Source organism: Ranitomeya variabilis, chromosome 5 (genome assembly GCF_051348905.1).
Source record: "Ranitomeya variabilis isolate aRanVar5 chromosome 5, aRanVar5.hap1, whole genome shotgun sequence".
NCBI classification, from domain to species: domain Eukaryota; kingdom Metazoa; phylum Chordata; class Amphibia; order Anura; family Dendrobatidae; genus Ranitomeya; species Ranitomeya variabilis.
Genome location: NC_135236.1, coordinates 658,695,543 through 658,717,270, shown reverse-complemented (window position 1 = coordinate 658,717,270; position 21,728 = coordinate 658,695,543). Strand labels below are relative to the sequence as shown.

At 40.8% G+C, this 21,728-nt stretch overlaps 1 protein-coding gene across 2 annotated transcripts in view; it reads right to left on the bottom strand.

Annotated features, from left to right (window-relative positions):
- PRMT8 (protein arginine methyltransferase 8) overlaps positions 1-21,728 on the bottom strand; it is a 188,835-nt gene that overhangs the window by 8,768 nt on the left and 158,339 nt on the right. For both annotated transcript variants that reach the window (XM_077266494.1, XM_077266493.1), the window contains exons 6-8: positions 20,751-20,838; positions 18,074-18,189; positions 17,333-17,483 (exon numbers count right to left, since the gene is read on the bottom strand). In XM_077266494.1, the coding sequence (XP_077122609.1) occupies positions 17,333-17,483; positions 18,074-18,189; positions 20,751-20,838 (355 nt within the window). The remainder of the gene's footprint in view (positions 1-17,332; positions 17,484-18,073; positions 18,190-20,750; positions 20,839-21,728) is intronic.

The following is a 21,728-nucleotide window of genomic DNA, read 5'->3' as shown; positions in this document are numbered from 1 at the left end:
CCTTAAGGCTCTAAATATGGGACGTTGTATGACTCTATTATATGGCACCCTATTGCTTAATTATGGACTCTTCATTTGGATGTTTTCTGGCTCTATAATTTGGATATTGTATAGTTCTACTATTAGGGCACAAAATAGCTATCCTGTATGGACATTGCATTTGTTTGATATTTGGGCATTGTGTGGCTTCATTATTACGGTATTTTATGGCTTTATTATTTGAGTATTTTAAGACTTTATTGTTTTGGTTATTTTATGTCTCTATTAATACGGCTTTCTATTGCTCAATTATTAGGACTTTTGTATGGCTCTATTATTCGGACACATTATGGCTTTACTATTTGGGTATTTTATGGCTCTTATTTTTCCGACTTTGTATGTCTCTATCATTTGGGAATTTTATGGCTTTATTTTTGGGGTGTTTTATAGCTTTATTATTTTGGGCACTGTATTGCTCTATTATGGCTTTATTTGATAATGTGATGGCTTTATTCCTTGCATATTGTACGGCTCTTTAATTAGGGCTTTGTCTAGCTCTATTTGTGCATTTTGTGACTTTATTATTATTTATTTTTAGAACACCATTGATTCCATGATGCTGTGCATGTGAAAGTGAATGTTATTTAGGTCTTGTATGGCTCTATTAATTAAGGCTTCGTATGGCGCTATCATTTTATGGCTTTATTTTTTGACCATTTTTTTACTTTACTAGTTATATATTTGACGACTTTATTATTTCGATATTGTACAGCTGTATTATGGCTTTGTGTGGCTCTATTATTTGGACATTTTATGGCTCTATTATTTGGGTATGCTATGGCTTTATTATTTGGGTCTTGTATGGTACTAAGATTAGGGCACTGTATGGCTAGATTATATGCCAACTGTATATTTTTAGTATTTCGGCACTTTATAACTCTGTTATCTAGTTACTGATATTTGGGTATTGTATGACCCTAATATTAAAGCTTTTGGGCATTTTGTAGCTTTATTATTTAGGAATTTTATTGATCTAACATTTTAGTATTTTCTGTATTTATTATTTGGATATTGAATAGCTCAATTATTGCGCTGTATGGCTGTATTACTTAGACAATTTATGACTCCATTATTTGGGCATTTTAGAGCTTTATTATTTGGGAATTTTATGTCTTTATTATTTGGATATTGTGTAGCTCTATTATGCTTTATATGACTATTACTTGGACATTTTATGGCTTTACTATTTGGGTATTATATGGCTCTAATATTAGGGCACTATACGTGTAAATTACATGCTCTTTAGTATTTATAACTATTATTTAGTTACTGTTATTTGGGTATTGTATAGTACTATTATTTGGGTACTATGTGATAATATTACTTTGGTAATAAATGTTGACATAATTTTTAACACTGTATTTATTATTGTAAATTATTCTCTATTTTACTCACTGATATGGCGCCATTAATTTTCACAGAATTTTGCAGACAACGTCATCACTGTCCCCATTGGGTCCCACAATCAAAATTCCCTATCAGAATGTCTTTGGCGTTTTTTTTGTCTTATCATCTTTTCCACCAAATACCTTCACAATACAACAATCTAGATTTAGCACTAGGTTCTTGAAATTTTACTTTCGATATTTTTTACAAAAGTCTATTTTAATTTTTGTGCTCTCTCAAGATCGAAATGTAATATTTTTTGGAACGGAACTTGTTTTCTGCAGTTTTATCATACTTCAAAAGGATGTCCGCCATATCTGTACTCTATATACTGTATTCAGTGGCTGTGGGTTGAACATGAAAAAGCAATGTGCTGAATAATTAAAATGACTGATTATCCCAGTACTCTACTGGGAGCGCCGGCTTTGATCTGTGCCCTTATTTTGGCTTAGATAAAATGCTAAACATTTGTATTTCACTCTAATCTACAGTTAGATCTAGATCCAAATATTCTAAATGATATTTTTATCACAATTAGATAGGGAATTTAAAGGGAAATATTTTTTTATTTTTTGTTATTTATGTTAAAAAAAAAATTTGGACACAGTTGACCATTGCTTTTTTTTATATATATAACGACTCCAATTTTTGTCATTAAGGATCAAAAGATTTTTTTCTTAATGTTTTATTTCCTTGCATTCTGTCAGATATAACTTTTTTTTTTGTAATCCCATGTAACTATTTGAAGCTTTATTATTTAAGGGATTATAGTTTTTAGGTATAATTATAATATATAGTATATATATTAGCAATACATATACTATATATATATAATAATTATAGTATATAATTATTAATTAGTCTAATATATAGTATAATTAGGTAGTAATTCAATATTGCAGCATTTTATTTAACTGCTTTTATTGTTATAAGTAATATATAGGGATGGGAGAATCCTAACAGTAAAGCTCGGGGTCCGTTCCGAACATCTAGTGTCCGTGCCTGGACCCTGAACATGGACTGAGCTGAGCCTGAGAACTCCGCTACAGTGGAGAGTGCTGACATCACAAGGTGACCGGAGTTCATAGCCGATGGACTCCGGTCACCTTTTGATGACAGCTCTTGGCACTTAAGCCGGAGTTCTCAGGCTCAGGTCAATGTCTCCTGAATTCACAGCTGAGCGGTTGCATCATGTTGCCGCTCAGCCATGCAATCCAAATGTAGCAGAGTTGGCCTCTTCATGGGAGAAATGGATTGTCATCAGACAAGTGAGAAATATGGTGTTTTATTATTTTTAATTTTACAGTAATAGGTGAAAGCGGGTATGGAGTGTTTCTTTCAAATATCGGAATCTGTGTTTTAATTTCAGTTAAAGAACGTTACTCTGTGAATGTTTTTATTACATTTAGAATATGGGGTTATTAATGGGGTTGTCTTATATACACCCCTCCATTACTAAACTATGGGCTTGATGTCACCAGAAAATACAAAGCTGACATTAACCCCGCAAATATTACCCCACTTGACACTGCACCAGGGCAAGTGGGAAGAGTGAGGCAAAGAGCCAGAATTGGTGCATCTAATAGATGTGCCTTTTCTGGGGCAGCTGCTGGCTGCTATTTTTTAGGCAGGGGAGGGTCAATATCCATGCCAGTCTGACAAAATTAGGTCCCAACTGTCTGCTTTAGGTTGGCTGGTTGTCAAAAATAGGAGGATAACCTCACGCCGTTTTCTTAAATAATTAATTTAAAAAACACGTGGGACCCCTCTATTTTTGATGACCAGCCAATGCAAAGCCGACAGCTGGGGGCTGCAGCATGTAGCTGTCAGCTTTACCTGTGCTGGTTAGCAAAAATAGAAGGGTCCCCATTCCATTTTTTTCTTTTATGTATGGCATAGGCTCTGGCTGCTATCAGCGAGACTAGGCATATGATAATGAGAGTAGTACTACTCTCTTAAGCCAATGCATGTGACTGGCATCATCCTTTTTACTGCTGGTCAGAGCTACTGGCTCACATGCTGTCACCTGTGTGACCACGTTGGAACTGCCGAGCTCTGACTGGTGGTAGCAAACTTACCACCGATCATAGTTGGTGTTTCTCGTGCTGTCACACAGATGACAACATGGGAAACATCGGATGTTTGGGTATCACATTCATATGAATGGGGTCCAGGTTCGGGTTCAAATTTGGGAACAGTTCTGGTATCAGAACCAAACTGTTTTAAATGTGCAGCAGAACCCGACGGACCCGAACATCCATGGGTCCACCCATCACTAGCAATAAACTAAAAACTGCAACTGACCTTTCCGGTTCCTGTACAGGACTAGAGATCTCAACCCAGCTGTCCCTAGTGGTTCCTGAGTGAGAAGATAGTCTTCACCAAAGACTAGAAGATGGTAACTGAGATCTAAATGGCCTAAGAGGCCATCAAGTTGCTTCACGTTCCTCCTAAAGAACCGGAGGGCAGAGAAGAGTGTGAATTACCTACAAAAAGGAAAATGTGCTGAACAAAGGAAAGATCCCAAAGTGAGTAGAATAGGCCATGAAATACAAAATAAAGTATAAATTACATACAGTAAGATAATATGCCACCTACTTCCTAGAAAGCAACAGAAGATAGGTGCAGATAGGTGCAGAAGATAGGTGCAGATGCAGATAAAGTACCTAAATGGCAAAGAGATAAACTCTAGCTGGAATTTACCAGACTGACTTTAAACAACAACAGAATGTTTGGACATTCAAATGAATCTATCACCAGCGGGAAATGCCAGCAGGGGTAAAGATGAAGAATATAAAGCTGTACCCGAATGGTGATAGGTCAGACAAATAAAAACTCCTGTGTTATGCCACACAGACTGCAGCCAGAATAACAGAACTAAAACAACCGACATCCAAACACAGGCTCAAGGGTTTGAAACCCATGAGTATGATATTTTTTAAATAGGGGAATGCATAAAAAAGAAATTAAGCTTAAATATACTGTACAGGTCAAGACGAGTCTGAGGACAAATGATTTGTGTATGTTTCATGATTATTTTTTTTTTGCTTTGATAAATTAAAATAAAATTACTTGTAATTAAATGCATTTTTTTGCTTTGTTGCTAACCTAATAGATGCCCTTACTGCACAGCAGGGGCTTTTGTACCTGCAACTCTCTTCTGATCGGTCTTCCTCTAACCAAACATTCTCCTCTCCGATCCATCCTGAATGCGGCAGCCAGGGTCGTATTTCTGTCCAGCGGCTTCACCGGTGCCTCTATTCTGTTCCAGTCATTACACTGGTTACCCATTTGCGACAGAATACAATACAAACAATACAAACTCATCACTCTCACCCACAAAGGTCTCCACAGTTCTGCACCGCCCTATATCTTCTCCCTCATTTCTGTCTATAACCCTTCCCGCGCCCTCCATTCTCTAACGAATCTAAGACTAACATCTTCCATAATCCGAATCTCGCAGCTCAGTCTCCAAGACTTCTTGTTCTACTGTTTTTATTGACTGTACATGTTCCTGCTTAATTGTAAAGTGCTGTGGAATATGTTGGCGCTATATAAATGAAAATTATTGTTATTCTTACAGAAGCAGAGAGGGGGCTTTTCCTACATGGAGGAAGAGAGTGGAAACTATTCCTACATGGAGATACAGAAGGGTCACTAGAGGCATCAGGGGGAATTTATTACTGTCTATGAGACTATGGATGGTTATAGCATTATGGAATTTGTGTAAAGGTGGGGGTGTGAAAACATCATTAAAGGGGTTGTCTGGCCTTAAAGTACAAGTCTGCAGTCACCCTATGTGACTTCACACAGTGACGATTCTCCGATGCGGAATGGACGGTCATGTTGCCGCAAGTATGTGATTAGAATACTTCCGGTCACATTCCGACTAGACGTGCCCAGCCTCGCTCAATACCCTTGCAATAAGTGAGACCGCACACGTCTAGTTGGCATGTGACTGCACTGTATATGATAGTAATATGTAGTTATGGTCTGGGAGTGTTACTTTCATTTTATATTGCATTATTCACGGCATTATTGGTCTTGGTGCAGTGTTTTTCTTTATCATTCAGACACTATACGGTGGTAATATGTGGTCACGGTGTGGAAGTATTATTTGTGATTCGTATAGTGGTATTATTGTTCAATAACAATATGGCAAATTATGTCTACAGTATAGTGGAATTATTTGGTAGCTGGACACTTTTATTCCGCAAATGTAATATACAGCCCGATCGGCCATAACCCTCAACTGCGCGAACAAAGAAAAGAAAAAAGGATCATTATACACGAGACCCAAATAATTATATATGCTATATAGGCACCCAGACTAAACAATTGGCGATCTTTCCCTAAGCTTCCTTATCAGTGACCAGATTAAAGGGACGCACCTCTTATTGTTTACTAAGAACAGTGCCACTCATTGTGTAGTGGTTGTGCCTGGTATTGCACTTTATGAGTACAGTGTAAAATTATTATTCCCAGAAAATCAGATTAGGTCTGACATCCACCATCTGAGCACAAATTTAGATGGTAGCAGATCTCTGAGCTATTTTAATCCCGGCTGGAGCATGCATTCCATGTATTTTCCTATAACAAAGACGTTTTTTAATTTGCACCTTGTATTTCCACACAGTTGTTGCAAAACAGTTCATCCTGTCCATTAGAATGGAGTTTCCAGAATGAAAAAAACAATTAAAAAAAAAAACAAAAAACCCAAAACATTGGTATTTCCATTGTACAATTACAACCTAAATGCAAATTTCATCCACAGGAAATTCAGCCTTATTCCCTTTCCGATAGGGCGATTTTTTATTTTTGTGCTTTCATTTTTTTTCTCTTTTTTTCATCCAAGAGCCATAAAACTTGTTTTTTCTTTTTTTTTTTTTTTATATGTTAATCGCCAACATGGCAGTATGAGGAATTATTTTCCTTGCAGAATTAGATGTAGTTTTGATTGACACCATTCAATTCACCATATACAGGTCCTTCTCAAAAAATTAGCATATAGTGTTAAATTTCATTATTTACCATAATGTAATGATTACAATTAAACTTTCATATATTATAGATTCATTATCCACCAACTGAAATTTGTCAGGTCTTTTATTGTTTTAATACTGATGATTTTGGCATACAACTCCTGATAACCCAAAAAACCTGTCTCAATTAATTAGCATATCAAGAAAAGGTTCTCTAAACGACCTATTACCCTAATCTTCTGAATCAACTAATTAACTTTAAACACATGCAAAAGATACCTGAGGCTTTTAAAAACTCCCTGCCTGGTTCATTACTCAAAACCCCCATCATGGGTAAGACTAGCGACCTGACAGATGTCAAGAAGGCCATCATTGACACCCTCAAGCAAGAGGGTAAGACCCAGAAAGAAATTTCTCAACAAATAGGCTGTTCCCAGAGTGCTGTATCAAGGCACCTCAATGGTAAGTCTGTTGGAAGGAAACAATGTGGCAGAAAACGCTGTACAACGAGAAGAGGTGACCGGACCCTGAGGAAGATTGTGGAGAAGGACCGATTCCAGACCTTGGGGAACCTGAGGAAGCAGTGGACTGAGTCTGGTGTGGAAACATCCAGAGCCACCGTGCACAGGCGTGTGCAGGAAATGGGCTACAGGTGCCGCATTCCCCAGGTAAAGCCACTTTTGAACCATAAACAGCGGCAGAAGCGCCTGACCTGGGCTACAGAGAAGCAGCACTGGACTGTTGCTAAGTGGTCCCAAGTACTTTTTTCTGATGAAAGCAAATTTTGCATGTCATTCGGAAATCAAGGTGCCAGAGTCTGGAGGAAGACTGGGGAGAAGGAAATGCCAAAATGCCTGAAGTCCAGTGTCAAGTACCCACAGTCAGTGATGGTGTGGGGTGCCATGTCAGCTGCTGGTGTTGGTCCACTGTGTTTCATCAAGGGCAGGGTCAATACAGCTAGCTATCAGGAGATTTTGGAGCACTTCATGCTTCCATCGGCTGAAATGCTTTATGGAGATGAAGATTTCATTTTTCAGCACGACCTGGCACCTGCTCACAGTGCCAAAACCACTGGTAAATGGTTTACTGACCATGCAGGGGCGTAACTACCGCGGTCGCAGCGGTCGCCATTGCGACCGGGCCCCGCAGGTCAGGGGCCCCGGGCCGGCAGGTCTGAGCAGGGCCAGGCTGGCCATCGGGCACTTCTGGCAAATGCCAGAAGAGCCGATGCCAGTAGTGGGCCGCTGCACTGTTCCTCCCCCGGAACCCCCCCCAGTGCCGCCGCCGCCGCCGCATTTAACTATACCGGCGTCTATGACACCGGTATAGTTCAATGCAATGATGGGAGGAGAGAGCGTCACCTGACGCTTCCTCTCCCATCATTCCCCGCTCTGCCTCTGACAGTACACTGCGGGTGCGCGATGACGTCATATCATCGCGCACCTGCAGTGTCCTGGGCAGACTGCAGCCGCCAGGAGCAGCGCGGGCAAAAGGAAAGGTGAGGAGAGTTTTTTTTTTTTTTTCTTTTTAACCGGACTGTGGGGCCATTATCGGGGGGGGGGGGGATGAGATGAGATGTGGGCTGTGCTCTATATACCCCTGTGCGGGCTGTGCTGTATATACCCCTGTGGGGGCTGTGCTGTATATATCCCTGTGCGGGCTCTGCTGTATATACCCCTGTGGGGGCTGTGCTGTATATATCCCTGTGCGGGCTCTGCTGTATATACCACTGTGCGGGCTCTGCTGTATATACCACTGTGCGGGCTCTGCTGTATATACCACTGTGCGGGCTGTGCTGTATATACCCCTGTGCGGGCTCTGCTGTATATACCACTGTGCGGGCTCTGCTGTATATACCACTGTGCGGGCTCTGCTGTATATAACACTGTGCGGGCTGTGCTGTATATACCACTGTGCGGTCTGTGCTGGATATACCACTGTGCGGTCTGTGCTGGATATACCACTGTGCGGTCTGTGCTGGATATACCACTGTGCGGTCTGTGCTGGATATACCACTGTGCGGTCTGTGCTGGATATACCACTGTGAGGGCTGTGCTGGATATACCACTGTGCGGTCTGTGCTGGATATACCACTGTGCGGTCTGTGCTGGATATACCACTGTGCGGTCTGTGCTGGATATACCACTGTGAGGGCTGTGCTGGATATACCACTGTGCGGTCTGTGCTGGATATACCACTGTGCGGGCTGTGCTGGATATACCACTGTGCGGTCTGTGCTGGATATACCACTGTGAGGGCTGTGCTCTATATACCCCCTGTGCTGGCTGTGCTGTATATACCCCTGTGCGGGCTGTGCTGTATATACCCCTGTGCGGGCTGTGCTGTATATACCCCTGTGCGGGCTGTGCTGGATATACCACTGTGAGGGCTGTGCTGGATATACCACTGTGCGGTCTGTGCTGGATATACCACTGTGCGGTCTGTGCTGGATATACCACTGTGCGGTCTGTGCTGGATATACCACTGTGCGGTCTGTGCTGGATATACCACTGTGCGGGCTGTGCTGGATATACCACTGTGCGGGCTGTGCTGGATATACCACTGTGCGGGCTGTGCTGGATATACCACTGTGCGGGCTGTGCTGGATATACCACTGTGCGGGCTGTGCTGGCACCCAACACCATGTTGCAGTGCAGGAGATTCCTGCAACAGTCCGAGGCGTATCTAGGGGAAGCGGGGCGGGGGAAGGTGGGGGGGTTGCGGGGGCGGGGGAAGGTGGGGGGGTAGGGGGGGGTAGGGGGGGGGCCCCATTTGGAAGTTCGCACCGGGGCCCATAACTTTGTAGTTACGCCACTGTGACCATGGTATTACTGTGCTCAATTGGCCTGCCAACTCTCCTGACCTGAACCCCATAGAGAATCTGTGGGATATTGTGAAGAGAAAGTTGAGAGACGCAAGACCCAACACTCTGGATGAGCTTAAGGCCGCTATTGAAGCATCCTGGGCCTCCATAACATCTCAGCAGTGTCACAGGCTGATTGCCTCCATGCCACGCTGCATTGAAGCAGTCATTTCTGCCAAAGGATTCCCGACCAAGTATTGAGTGCATAACTGAACATTATTATTTGATGGTTTTTTTGTTTGTTATTAAAAAACACTTTTATTTGATTGGCCGGGTGAAATATGCTAATTTATTGAGACAGGTTTTTTGGGTTTTCAGGAGTTGTATGCCAAAATCATCAGTATTAAAACAATAACAGACCTGACAAATTTCAGTTGGTGGATAATGAATCTATAATATATGAAAGTTTAATTGTAATCATTACATTATGGTAAATAATGAAATTTAACACTATATGCTAATTTTTTGAGAAGGACCTGTACTGTACTGAAAAATTGGAAAAATTCAGTTCCGCCAATTTTTTTAATTTTATTTTTTTTTAGAACTGACAACGTTAGGACGTTTTTTTTTAAAGGGATAGTGGTTAGAAAATTCAGAATATTAACAAAAAAAATAAATATTTTTTTTCTTGCTTTTTCCGTCTATTGAGATATGTGAGGGCTTGTTGTTTGTGTGGCGAGGTGGCTTTTTTATTGGAATTGTTTTAGGGTATGTATGACATTTTGACAGTTTTCTAGCCACTTATTTATGGGATGGAAAAAGATAAAAACATTTTTAATGGCATTTACCATGTAGGTTATTTAATTTTTATATTTTCATAGATCGGAATGTTGGAATAAAAAATGTATAAGTGGAATAATAAAGAATAAATATTTTGGTATGGGGCAATACCAAAATGTTTATTTTTTTTAAATATTTTTTTACTTTAATTATTTTTAAATTATTTAAAGCGGGGTGACCCAAAGTATTAAAATATAAAACAAATGTAGAAAATTTAAATCTTTTATTTTTTTATCAGCTCTCCATTTTTTTAGTCCCCAAAGGGGACTTAAATCTGAGCATGTTTGATCAGTGCACTATAATTTCCATGATATGAAGCCCAGCTCAGTTTAGACTTCATTGGACTACAAAGATGGAACCCTTTATTAGACCTCTAGCTCCTATGCTAACACATCTGCACCCCGAGATCTCATTGGATGCACACACAAAGGACCCATTTAAACCCCTCTGATAGAGACTGACGGCGACATCTAAGTGGTTAAAAAATAGTGATGGGGCAATAAGACTCCAAAGCCCCTGCATAAACTTAAAGGAAGACTTATTTTAAACCTAACCAAGACTGACTGTCATGGGGATACCGCAACAGAGAGGAGGTAGAAGATTGCAGCTTCTGGTTTCACAAACACTTGCACTGGTTCGAAGTACTTCATCAGCTTATTCAAGAGTGCAAGTTTTTTCCCTGCTGGTGGTGCAAGGGTTAAACTGTTCAGTTGAAACACCTGAAACTTTCCTACCTTGATTGTCTCAGCTGTTCAGTGTTAGACACTGCCCTCTGTTATTTTTGCTCACCTCCATCACTTAGGAATTGCCAGTGTTAGTTCTTACCGCCTGGTTTGGAGTTGGAAGTGTGTTTGGAGAGTTGTTCAGGAGATTGTTGCTTGGAGCTGTGTTTGTGTGCACATTCTCATCCTCACATATTTTGTTTATCTTTCCTTTATTTCTCATGTGATCCACACTGTTTTTGGTGAGTGTATTTTATATGATTGTTATTTTCATTTATCCCTGTCCATCTCATCTTCCCTTGTTTGTCTGGTTAGTGTAATCTTATACTCTTCTGCTTCCCACCTCCCTGGGTCGTGGAGGAGACAGATCAGGGTTGCTATAGGAGCATAGCAAGGCATGAGAACACAGCATATCCATCTTTAGGAGTAATCCGGGAGATAGGGTCAGTCTAGGGCGCCACTAATTTTAGGGACCTGGTTAGCAGCCACAGTCCCAAGGTACTGCGTGATAATGGCATTTCATTTACCAATATTCCTAAATTTGGCACAAATTTTTTCAGCGCAAATAATTTCGAGGCACTTGAGACTTAATAAACTGGACATACATCGGGCAACTTTAAGGACAGAATTTACAACCTACACCTGCCACAGGAGGTCATGGATTTACTCTGTAATCTGTGCCAATTTCCAAATAATCGAGGCTGCCTCTCATGGTTAAAAGCATTCACTTGTTTTTTAAGAATTCTGTGGGAGATTTTGAACAATCCATTGTACCAAATATTTTTAAAAGCCTTTTAATAAGTTGGCTTTTCCTAAAGTCAGAATATAGAACCTAGATGAAGATTTTCGTAAAATTTAGCTAATTTTTTTGAATGATAAATCTGTTTGAAAGTTGAAAGTCACATCCTCTCCCAAAAAAATCCATTCCCAATTTTTTAAAATGGTGCATTTGTTGTAATTTGCAATTTTTTGTGCAATTTGTTGGGGCACGGTACACAACTAAAAACTGATTAGAATTGATTCACAAATGCTGTCTATTGTTTATACATTGACTTTAAAAGGTCCGACCTCTGGGACCCCAGAATCCTGATGATCGGGGCTGCAGGGTTAATTTATTACTGCATCTCCTACAATGTTTTTCCCATCTTGGCCACCTGCTGGGCAGGCAATGGCCACCGGCCCTGTTCAAGTCATCAACTAACTTTTAATTTACAGACAGTCCACAAAACCAGTGTTACTTTTTATCACGTCCATGTATCTGGCAAAAAAATAAAACATTTTAGGTTGGTCTTGATTTTTGGATCATTTTTAGAGTTTTCCTCTTCCCCAAAAAAGGCAGGAGAGCATCCAAAATGTTTGCCCTTGAGCCTGTACAAAACCTGCTTCTGCCTTCGCAGTTCGAGAGCGCGACGACCAAATATATTCTATCATGCAAGTTTAATTATATCATGGAAATAAAAAAAAATGAAAATGGTATTTCTGCCAAATAGTGAAAAATTCCGTTGCCAACTCATGTGATGAGCGGGTAATAGTGTTATTTTTATATTCACAGCCTTTTATTATGTTAAAACTTAAAATATCCTATTTATAAATCCATTATTAATTAAATCGTAGGAAGTCAGAACTGACTCGTTACAGGTAAGTGAACATTTACAACCAATTTTTAATCCATAATAAAATTAAAAAAATGCCAATTTGATGATAAAATACTGTAAACTATTTTATGTATGCAGCTCCTGAGTGGTCCTATGTGTCTCTATGGCTACAGACAGCCCTACAATGCCATAAAAGTACGGATGAGCACATTTTGAAAAAATTCAATTCGGGTTCGTTTTTGGCCCAAAATTTGATTTTGACCAAATTGATTAGTCAAGAAGCGAAATTGCCACTAGTAGATGTTTAATACGTTCTGAAGTCCTGAAGCGTAAAAAAATAACTTGGTATCGCCGTGTTCAGAATCGCCCGATCTATCAATAAAAAAAAGAATTAACATGATCGCTAAACGGCGTAGCGATAGAAAAAATCAAAACGCCAGAATTACGTTTTTTTTTATCACCACGACATTGCACTAAAATGCAATAACGGGCGATCAAAAGATCGTATCTGCAAAAATGTGGTATCATTAAAAATGTCAGCTCGCCCCGCAATAAATAAGCTCTCAGACGGCCATATTGAAAGAAAAATAAAAAAAGTTATGGCTCTGGAAAGAAGGGGAGCGAAAAACGAAAACAGCTCCGGTCATGAAGGGGTTAAAAACCTTACGTGATACAGACTTTTGGAGCACATATTCGTGTTCAGCAACATTTTCTCAAGGGACAAGAACTTCCGTGAAATTTTTTGCGCAGTGATTTTGGGGTCCCAAAGACAAACTATAAGGTGATGAAGAACTCTAAACAGGCTTGGCCACAGGTAAATCACACAATCTTATTAACGTCTGGGTCACTGACCTCAACATATATGGATAAACGGATGGCAGCTGTTTTTCAACGCTGTGCTGTCACACACTATCTGTACAGTTTATTCAGTGTTTTATGGCTTTCTAGCCCTATTTCTATGGCTAAGCTGTGCGCTGTGATGTCGTCTTACTATCCAGACTCACAAAAAAAAAGCTCCTACATTCCCTGCCTCAGCTTTTATACAGGCTATGATAGTCCCTGACTGATTGGTTGTGCTATATCATGTGATGTGACGTCATGTGATCTCTAGCTGATGCAATCTTCTCCAATTGGTAAAATGGTGCAATTTTAGGCAACACACACAAACTGTTTCAATTTGCAGAATTCCTAAAAATTCGACACGAGTTTGTTTAGCATCGAATCGATTCCCCCATCTCTAATCTATATTATTGCAATGTGAAAATACAAAAAAAAGGGGGAGGAGGGGATGGTTTGTAAGCTTTAATGATTGGCAGCTTTTCTTTTACATTTTTACAATAAGTGTATTTAATGTACCTGTATTGAAAGATTAAGACCCCGGTTTAAAGAAATGACATTCATGGAATTGTAAAACATCACTGGAGATTTTCTGACAGATCTCCATTGAATAAAGCAATTACTTGTCATTAGACTTTCACATATTGTTAGTCATGCCATTAAACTCCAAAGGTAAAAAAGCGTGGGCGTCCTAAATGGCACAGGGCCCGATATTATCTGCATGATGCATTGCTTTATGAAAGAAATTATTTCAATGTATTAATCGTATTAGCATTTCAGTTTTTACCGGAGTTGTTAAATTAAAGGGGGTGCAGTCGTATTCTTGTGCGTGGGGGCAAAGACAGTGCAGTACTATTACCCCCTAGAAGATGCCATATAACCTTTTTATAAGTAGGATGCAAAATAACTCTCTCCCAGAAGGAAGAAAAGACCTCTCTCTCTAGAGATACTTTGACGCTAGTCACTACTTACGGACAAGGTGTGAGCTGGGCAAGTCAGGGAGTCCGAGATCAAAAGCCAGAAGGGTACGTTATAAACAGAGTGGTGAGGAAAAGGTGTAGTAAGGTCACAGTCCGAGGTCAGAATTCCAAGAAGGTAGCGGATCAAGACAAAGGGGCTAGGCAAACGGATGCTCAAAGGCAATTCCAAAGTCGGTAAACAAAGATCAAACTACTAGAACTCAAAGCACAGAGCAAACACACACCAAACTAAGTAGAGCTACAACTGGCAGAGATAAGAGGCAGCCAGCCAGCTAAATAGCTTGGGAATAATTCACGAGAAACCAGTAGGAAACATAGCATGCCACTGCCCTGATTGGGTGACTGGACTGTCATTCACCACACTGTGTCAGCTCAGCCTATCCCTGCCCCAGATTGGATGGTTGACTTGCGCGACTCACCACATTGAGAGAAGGAATTGTGACACAGACATTGAAGATGAGTAGATCGCTTCATGCAATCCCAGTATACGGTCCAGGTCAGTGCTCTTAGGCCATGGCCAGGAGATGTGCACCTTTTCATACCCTTCTGGATCCCATGCTTGGTTTATGAGCAGCCGGGCTGGAGAGACATCACCTGAGCTTGTGAGTTCCTTGGGGTGACATTTGATTCATCAGTCTAGTGTGACATCATCCGTTTACCATGCAGCGTCCAGATAACATCTCGCCAGCCCGACTAATCAGAAGCCGAGCCTGGGATCCTGGTGGGTAAGGAAATTTTCCCAGCTCCTGTCCACAAGGCTGCGGTCTATCACTGTCCACTCCAAAAGCAGATGGGCAACTGTTGTGAATTCTGTTCTCGAACTCCCTCCTGTGGTCATGAATGGTACTTCGTCGAGTTCTGTCCATGGACTCCCTCTGGTGGCTGTGAGTGGAGCTGCTGGTTCTGAGGTTTCTTCCTCAGCTGACCCCGTTTATTCCTAGGCTGGCTTCTCTATTTAACTCCACTCAGATCGTTACTTCATGCCAGCTGTCAATGTCCTAGTACTGGTTCAGATCTCTCTTGGATCTTTCTGATGACCTGTCTACTCCAGCAGAAGCTAAGTCCCTGCTAGTTTATTTGTTGTTCATTGTTTTCTAGTCCAGCTTGCTATCATGATATTGCTTTGCTAGCTGGAAGCTCTGGGATGCAGAGTGGCACCTCCGCACCGTGAGTCGGTGCGGGGGTCTTTTTGCACACTCTGCGTGGTTTTTTGTAGTTTTTTGTGCTGACCGCAAAGATACCTTTTCTATCCTCAGTCTGTCTAGTGAAGTCTGGCCTCCTTTGCTGAAACCTGTTTCATTCCTGTGTTTGTGACTTTCATCTTAACTCACAGTCAATATTTGTGGGGGGCTGCCTTTTCCTTTGGGGAATTTCTCTGAGGCAAGGTAGGCTTTATTTCCTTTCTTTAGGGGTAGTTAGCTCTTTGGCTGTGAAGAGGCGTCTAGGCAGAGTTAGGTACGCTCCACGGCTATTTCTAGTGTGTGTGATAGGATTAGGGGTTGCGGTCAGCAGAGCTCCCACTTCCCAGAGCTTGTCCTGTGTTATAGTTTAACCATCAGGTCATTCCGGGTGCTCCTAACCACCAGGTCCATAACAGGCAACCAATAAACATTTCCTCATTCCTACAGATCAGAATGCCAAAGTGAGGGTCAGGGAGTGGTGGGTTGGGGGGTCACATAACTTGATGACTATAAAAGCCATCTGGCAAACACCACAAAGCGTTAACTCAGTGGACATTACTGTGTCTGCCTTTGCACTAGCTGACACCACGCTTGATCTTAACCAAAAAGCTGAGCTGTTTCACGGTACTTGCCCCTCATCAGTGCAGAACAGAGTTTAGCTGGCTGAATAAGATACTTTAGATGCGGTTTTAAGGGAGGATTGTCTTACTTTGAGGAAACCACCAGTGATTGGAGTCTTATTAGCAATGCTTCATGGAAAAAACATGCAAATTAGCTCTTGGAAGGAAACAAAACTATCTCTCTAATGCCACGTATTGTGGAGCCAGTCTCTCCAAAAATCTAAGTTTGCGTTGGGAGGCTTACAGGGTTTGTTTTAATTATCTATTTTTTTGTGTATATCAATGGAGATGCATAGGTCAGCATAAGAACTGCTTAGAGACTAATTACACTTTTCTCTTTAGGATGCTTGAAATCTTTTATCAGGACCCTGGATCTTCCAAGAGAGGTCTTTGATTTAATGACCTAGTTTTTCTCTCTTCCGGTGTGCAACAAGTATTTACAGGTTCTGTATAGAGACATTTGGGGTTATGGCACGGAAAACATGACTGAGAGACCAAGGTCTTAGGAAATCAAAGTAAAATACGGCTGTGCCAAAAGAAATAGGAAAGCCAAGCTGTCGGACTAGGGGCGGTCACAAACAAAAAAAATGTGTCTTTAAAATGGACTGTCACTTGCTATAAATATCTTCTTTTTTTTACCTGATGTAAATGCCGCGGTTCTCCTGAATCCGTCGCTGTTTTTCTTTTGTTTCTGCGCCTCTAGGTTCATGAGATATACCCTCCTATTGACTGTATTTAAATCTATTCTTGTTAGCCAAAGGGGTGTGCTCTTCAAGAAAACTCCCAAATAGAAGAGCTCAGACCACGCTCACTTGACTAACAAGACTAGATATATGTACAGGGAAAAGGGCGCGATATCTCAGGAACGGAGAGGCGCAAGAACAAAAGAAAAACATCTCCGGATTCAGGAGAACAGCGGCTTTTTAGCAGGCTAAAAAAATGAGTTAATAATGACAAATGACAGGTTCTTTTTAAATGGGTTTTCTCAAGAAGAAATCTGTTTCTAAACACTCTTGTGATTTTTCAGGGTCATAAAACAATTTTTAAATGAAGGGATTTAAAATGTGGAGCTTTCTTCCTCGTGTATTAGGCACCGTTTTATATGACTGTGGAGTCAGACGACAGCTGCTCTTCCCGAATCATGCAGAGCCTGATGCAAGAACATGAAACTTCTTGTCAAAAACAAGTATCTACTAAACACCATTATTATTTTACTGTCATAAACAGAAGAGCTGTAGAACCAAAAAATACGCTTATTTCTATTCTCTGAATGATCCATAAATTATTGCTAAATTGCTTCCAAAGACCATCCATGGGCATTTTTAGAGAGCTGCACCAAATATCTACCTGTAGAAAATCCAGTTTTCTTGTGGCACTTAGTAAACTCGATGTTGAAGTAGGTGACCAGCGCATGGATGTAGTCGTTCCGCTGCACTTGTAGGCAGAAGGCTGATGTGAAGGCTAATTCTTCAATCTTCACCGTGTAGATATCGATTTCCTGTGTCGAAGAATCATAACGTCAACCTGTTAGTATGTACGAAATGCCATAGATACAAATTAGAATATGTGATATATATGTAAAAAAAAACAAATTGCAGACCCTATGAATGGGGATGGAAGAAATTTCCTCCAACTGTCTAACCGCTTAGATGCAACAATCTCTATTGACTGTGGCATCTAAAAGATTTAAAGGTTGAGATTAAAATTATGTCACAACGCTGTGTATGGCGGACATCAGTCAATCCCAAGGAAAGGTCTCTAACATGCCCATTGCAATGGAGGGGCATAAACATCCATTCCCTATAGGACTGCGGAAAAAGACAAGTGCTGTACTCATCTATTTCCAACAGTCCCATAGAGAATCCGATGTCACAGCTCCATCCCGATAGGTAGTTCAATGCTCTGTTTTTGGGATTGGTGGAGGTCCCAGTAGTTGAATCCGATCCCGGTCTATAATTACCACGTATCCTGTATTTAGGTGGTATCTTTTAACGCTCGGAATCACTCTTTACAAGTCACTTTGGAAGTGATTTTATGATCTTTTGTTTTATACATAGTAATTGCTTTCGACATTGGATATCACCAAACCTTTATCAAACAGGAATTGGTCACCACTTGCTTTGGATCTACAATGTCCACCAGCGGTTCCCTCATGGCAACATCCCTGATACATGTCATGTCAAATCCATACACATTTTCCCACCCTGTAAACAAAAAAAAAGGGGAAAATAAAAAGTGAAGTCTTCAGTACATTATACATAAGAAATAACAGTTTATTTCCGGTTGAGTTGGGTGGGTAATGGAAGGGAAAGATTGTCCTTGGATGGATGCAAGTAAGAGAAAGACCTTTATAACAATAGGGAAGGGTAAATGGTTCTTAGTTCTCTACATGTAGACATCATTGCAATAAATATATATACCTGCATGCCCTAGTGGTCTTTCATTGGCTGCTCTCTAGCTACTACAGCCCCCACTATGCCCTGATAGTAGCTTGCGCCCTATATCCAGTTCCCAGGGATGCATTTTTAAGAAGCACATGGGGTAAAAGCACTACTGTGGTCAATGCTTCCCGATCCTCGGGGTCAGAGCTGGATTATATCTCATGTATTTGGAGCTTTAAGAACTAGTACAAGACATTAGGGTATCCATAAATAAGAACAATAGGGTATATCCTGGATTGGTGGCCTGTGACCCATGGCTCTTAACGTCTTGGAAAATTATAAATCTCAGAAAAATTATGCTTCAGTTTGTCCTTTACCTAGGATAAAGACACTAGTTTCTCTACTACACCAGCATCTCGAAATGTTGGCCAAGCTTGTCGTAAAACTACAACTTCCGATGTGCTCAAAAGCAGAAGATGCCCTTTACTAGAAGAGTGTGACCTATGGCTTACGATAGTTTGGTAAAATACATAACTCAACATGCCAGGGGATTGTGACCTTTCTCTCCCCAATTGTTGGGGAAGAAACATCTCCTGAAATAGTCTAAGACTGATTTAATTCATCGTGTTCACATTGTGGCTTTCCAAAATTGAGGCAATTTATTTTCTTTCATTTTAGAAAATCTCAGCAATAATCCTTTTTTGTATCAATTTTGGAAAACAACCCACACCATGCGCCCTTGATTAGTGAGTGCAATCTCTCCCGAAGTTGCTTGGAAAAAGAAGAGACCTCTTTGGAGATATGACCTCGGTGCATCTCGAGACCTCCAAGAAAGCAGAACTTTTTAAATGCATGACACCACGAGCTCTTGCATCCTCTTGTGTATTCAAGGGAAGGGAAACAAGAGCAGAGAACTGAGTGACCTGCATAATGGGCACGACCATGTAAAACTTTTCTATGTCCACTTTACCCGTTTTGTTCAATCGCTTGAAGATAGAGTTGGTGTGAAACACTTTGCAAGACCTAGTCCATCACCCAACAGACTGGAGCCGTGAAAACCACCTCTCATCCTCGTCTTCTTTAGGCTAGCCAGCCTGGTGCGACATAATCGTAGTCACAGATACCGTCAGATTAAAGGTCTTTCTCACGGCTCGGGTCCAATGGCCAGAGATTATTGTTGTGGCCAATGGACTGGGTCTTGTGAATCGGTTTGCACTAACTCTTCTTGCAAATGTTGGCAAGTATGATTTAGATAGTACCCGACCTCAGTGGTCTTTGATCTCTAGCTCTACAGTTACTGTGAGACTATCACTTCCGGCATCAGAGAAGTAACTTGAAGCTTCTGGGCCCTAAAACAAAATGTATAAATCAGGGACCCTCCTACCATGTGCCCTTTTTAAAAATTGGTCTCTTAATTTGTTGTAGAAGAACCTTTAGGCCTCTTTAGGTTCTTGCGTCCTAGTACGACTACTACCTCAACACCACTGTTGTGGAGAATCTGTTGTGTACCCTTATGCATTGCACAGGGTGAAATCTGCAGTTAAAATTTGCTGCAAAAATGAACTTGCTGGGGGTGAAAAATCTGCGTGACAGGTTAATTTAATCTGTCGACTTCTTATGCAACGAATAGAGAAGTAAAGGTAAATTCTCATCCACATAACCAGGTTAGAGATAAGACTTAAATGCCCCAGAAATGTTGGCGACTATGCATCTGTAAATCATACTTGTCATCTTTTCAGGAAATTTTTTTTGCAAGCATAGTGGCCCAACTCTTCTTAGGTCATGCCCTCTCCATATCACAATTGGATGCACTGTCTTATGATGCTAGGAGTAGAATATCTTCCAGAAAAGGTGAATTTAAAGAGAACCAGTCACTTTCCATAGACATGTACAGTTTTTTTAGCATCTAAATGCCGCTGTTCTCCTGAATCCGGCGATGTTTTTCTTTTGCTCCTGCGCCTCTCCGTTCCTGAGATATGGGCCCCTCTTTCCTGTATATAAGTCTAGTCTTATTAGTCCAGTGGGCGTGGTCTCCACTCTCCTCTGTGGGTGTTTTCTTTAGCACCGCCCCCAGATAGCTATCAGACTAGATTTATATACAAGAAAGAAAAGGCAGTATCTCAGGAAAGGAGGGGCGCAGGAACGAAAGGAAAATATTGCCGGATTCAGGAGAACAGCAGCATTTACACCAGGTTAAAAAAAATACATATTTATGGCAAGTGACCAGTCCCTTTAAGTGTGCCAGTTTCTGCAAGGGTTTGAGAGGTCTCCTCTTTTTTTTTTCCAGAGATTTATCAAGTTTGCTGTAGAGCCACAAATCAAAAAACATGGTGAGATATAATTAATGGGGTCATGCAAAAGTCAGTAGTAAATGCCGTACTCACAGTGGATCTTGAAGTCCTTGTATTGCCTGTCTTCAATGGCAACGACGTACAAAGCCGCGCGGTCAGGAAACATGAGCCCTCCAGGTTTCTGTTGATGAATTGTGGGGAAATGGGTCTCGTAATCTATTCACCTGACAAAGACATCACAGTTTGAACTGCACATATAAAATCCAGACAAGCAGCCCCTGCCCGCGTACTATCCTCCATCACACTGTCACACACTGTTTAATATCTGAGTGGATCTATCAGCCAGAGGCAAAACACAAAAGATAAAAATGTCTCTCTAAATCAAAGTGCTTGTCAGTCATGGCGAGGCTTATTGAAATGAAAGGTCTACCCGCTGACTGCACTCGCCGGTCACATCTGAAGACGGCACTTTAAGGATTTAAGAATAGCAAATAGCGAGCTCTCAGGTGATTCCGTTGGCGTTTGATATAGGAAAATCTAAAGCGGAAGCTTTTTAGTTTTTGCAGGAAACGTTTCTCTTTATGGCAGCTCAGCTTTTCAGCCGAGGAAATAATTGATGTATCTCAGCCTTTATATTGTCCCAATCAGCAGTGATAGTTTTTCCAGTTTTGTATCATGAACATTTTTATATAATTTTCCAAAAATTTTTTATCAAGTTTTTAACAGTTTTCAAGATCCCCACTTCTGGTCATTTAATAGAAACCTTCATTGTTTACTTCTACCGAATGTATTGCTTTCCTACGTCTTCCACAGAACGCTGTCTCACTGACATAGAGAAACTGCAGCTGCATCTCGCTCCTCCGTCTTATGCTTCGTTTTCTATTCAGGGTTTTTATCATGCTAGAGTGAGGAGGTTTCCAAACACTTATAGGAATCCTGCAGTCATGGAAAAGTGAGGAAGGTCCTTTAATAACATGTCTTACAAGTATTATATATTATTGGGAAAATGATTTGCTAACATTTTATTGGTGGCTTTTAGTTAAAAAAATTGCACTCAGTTTCATATTGCAC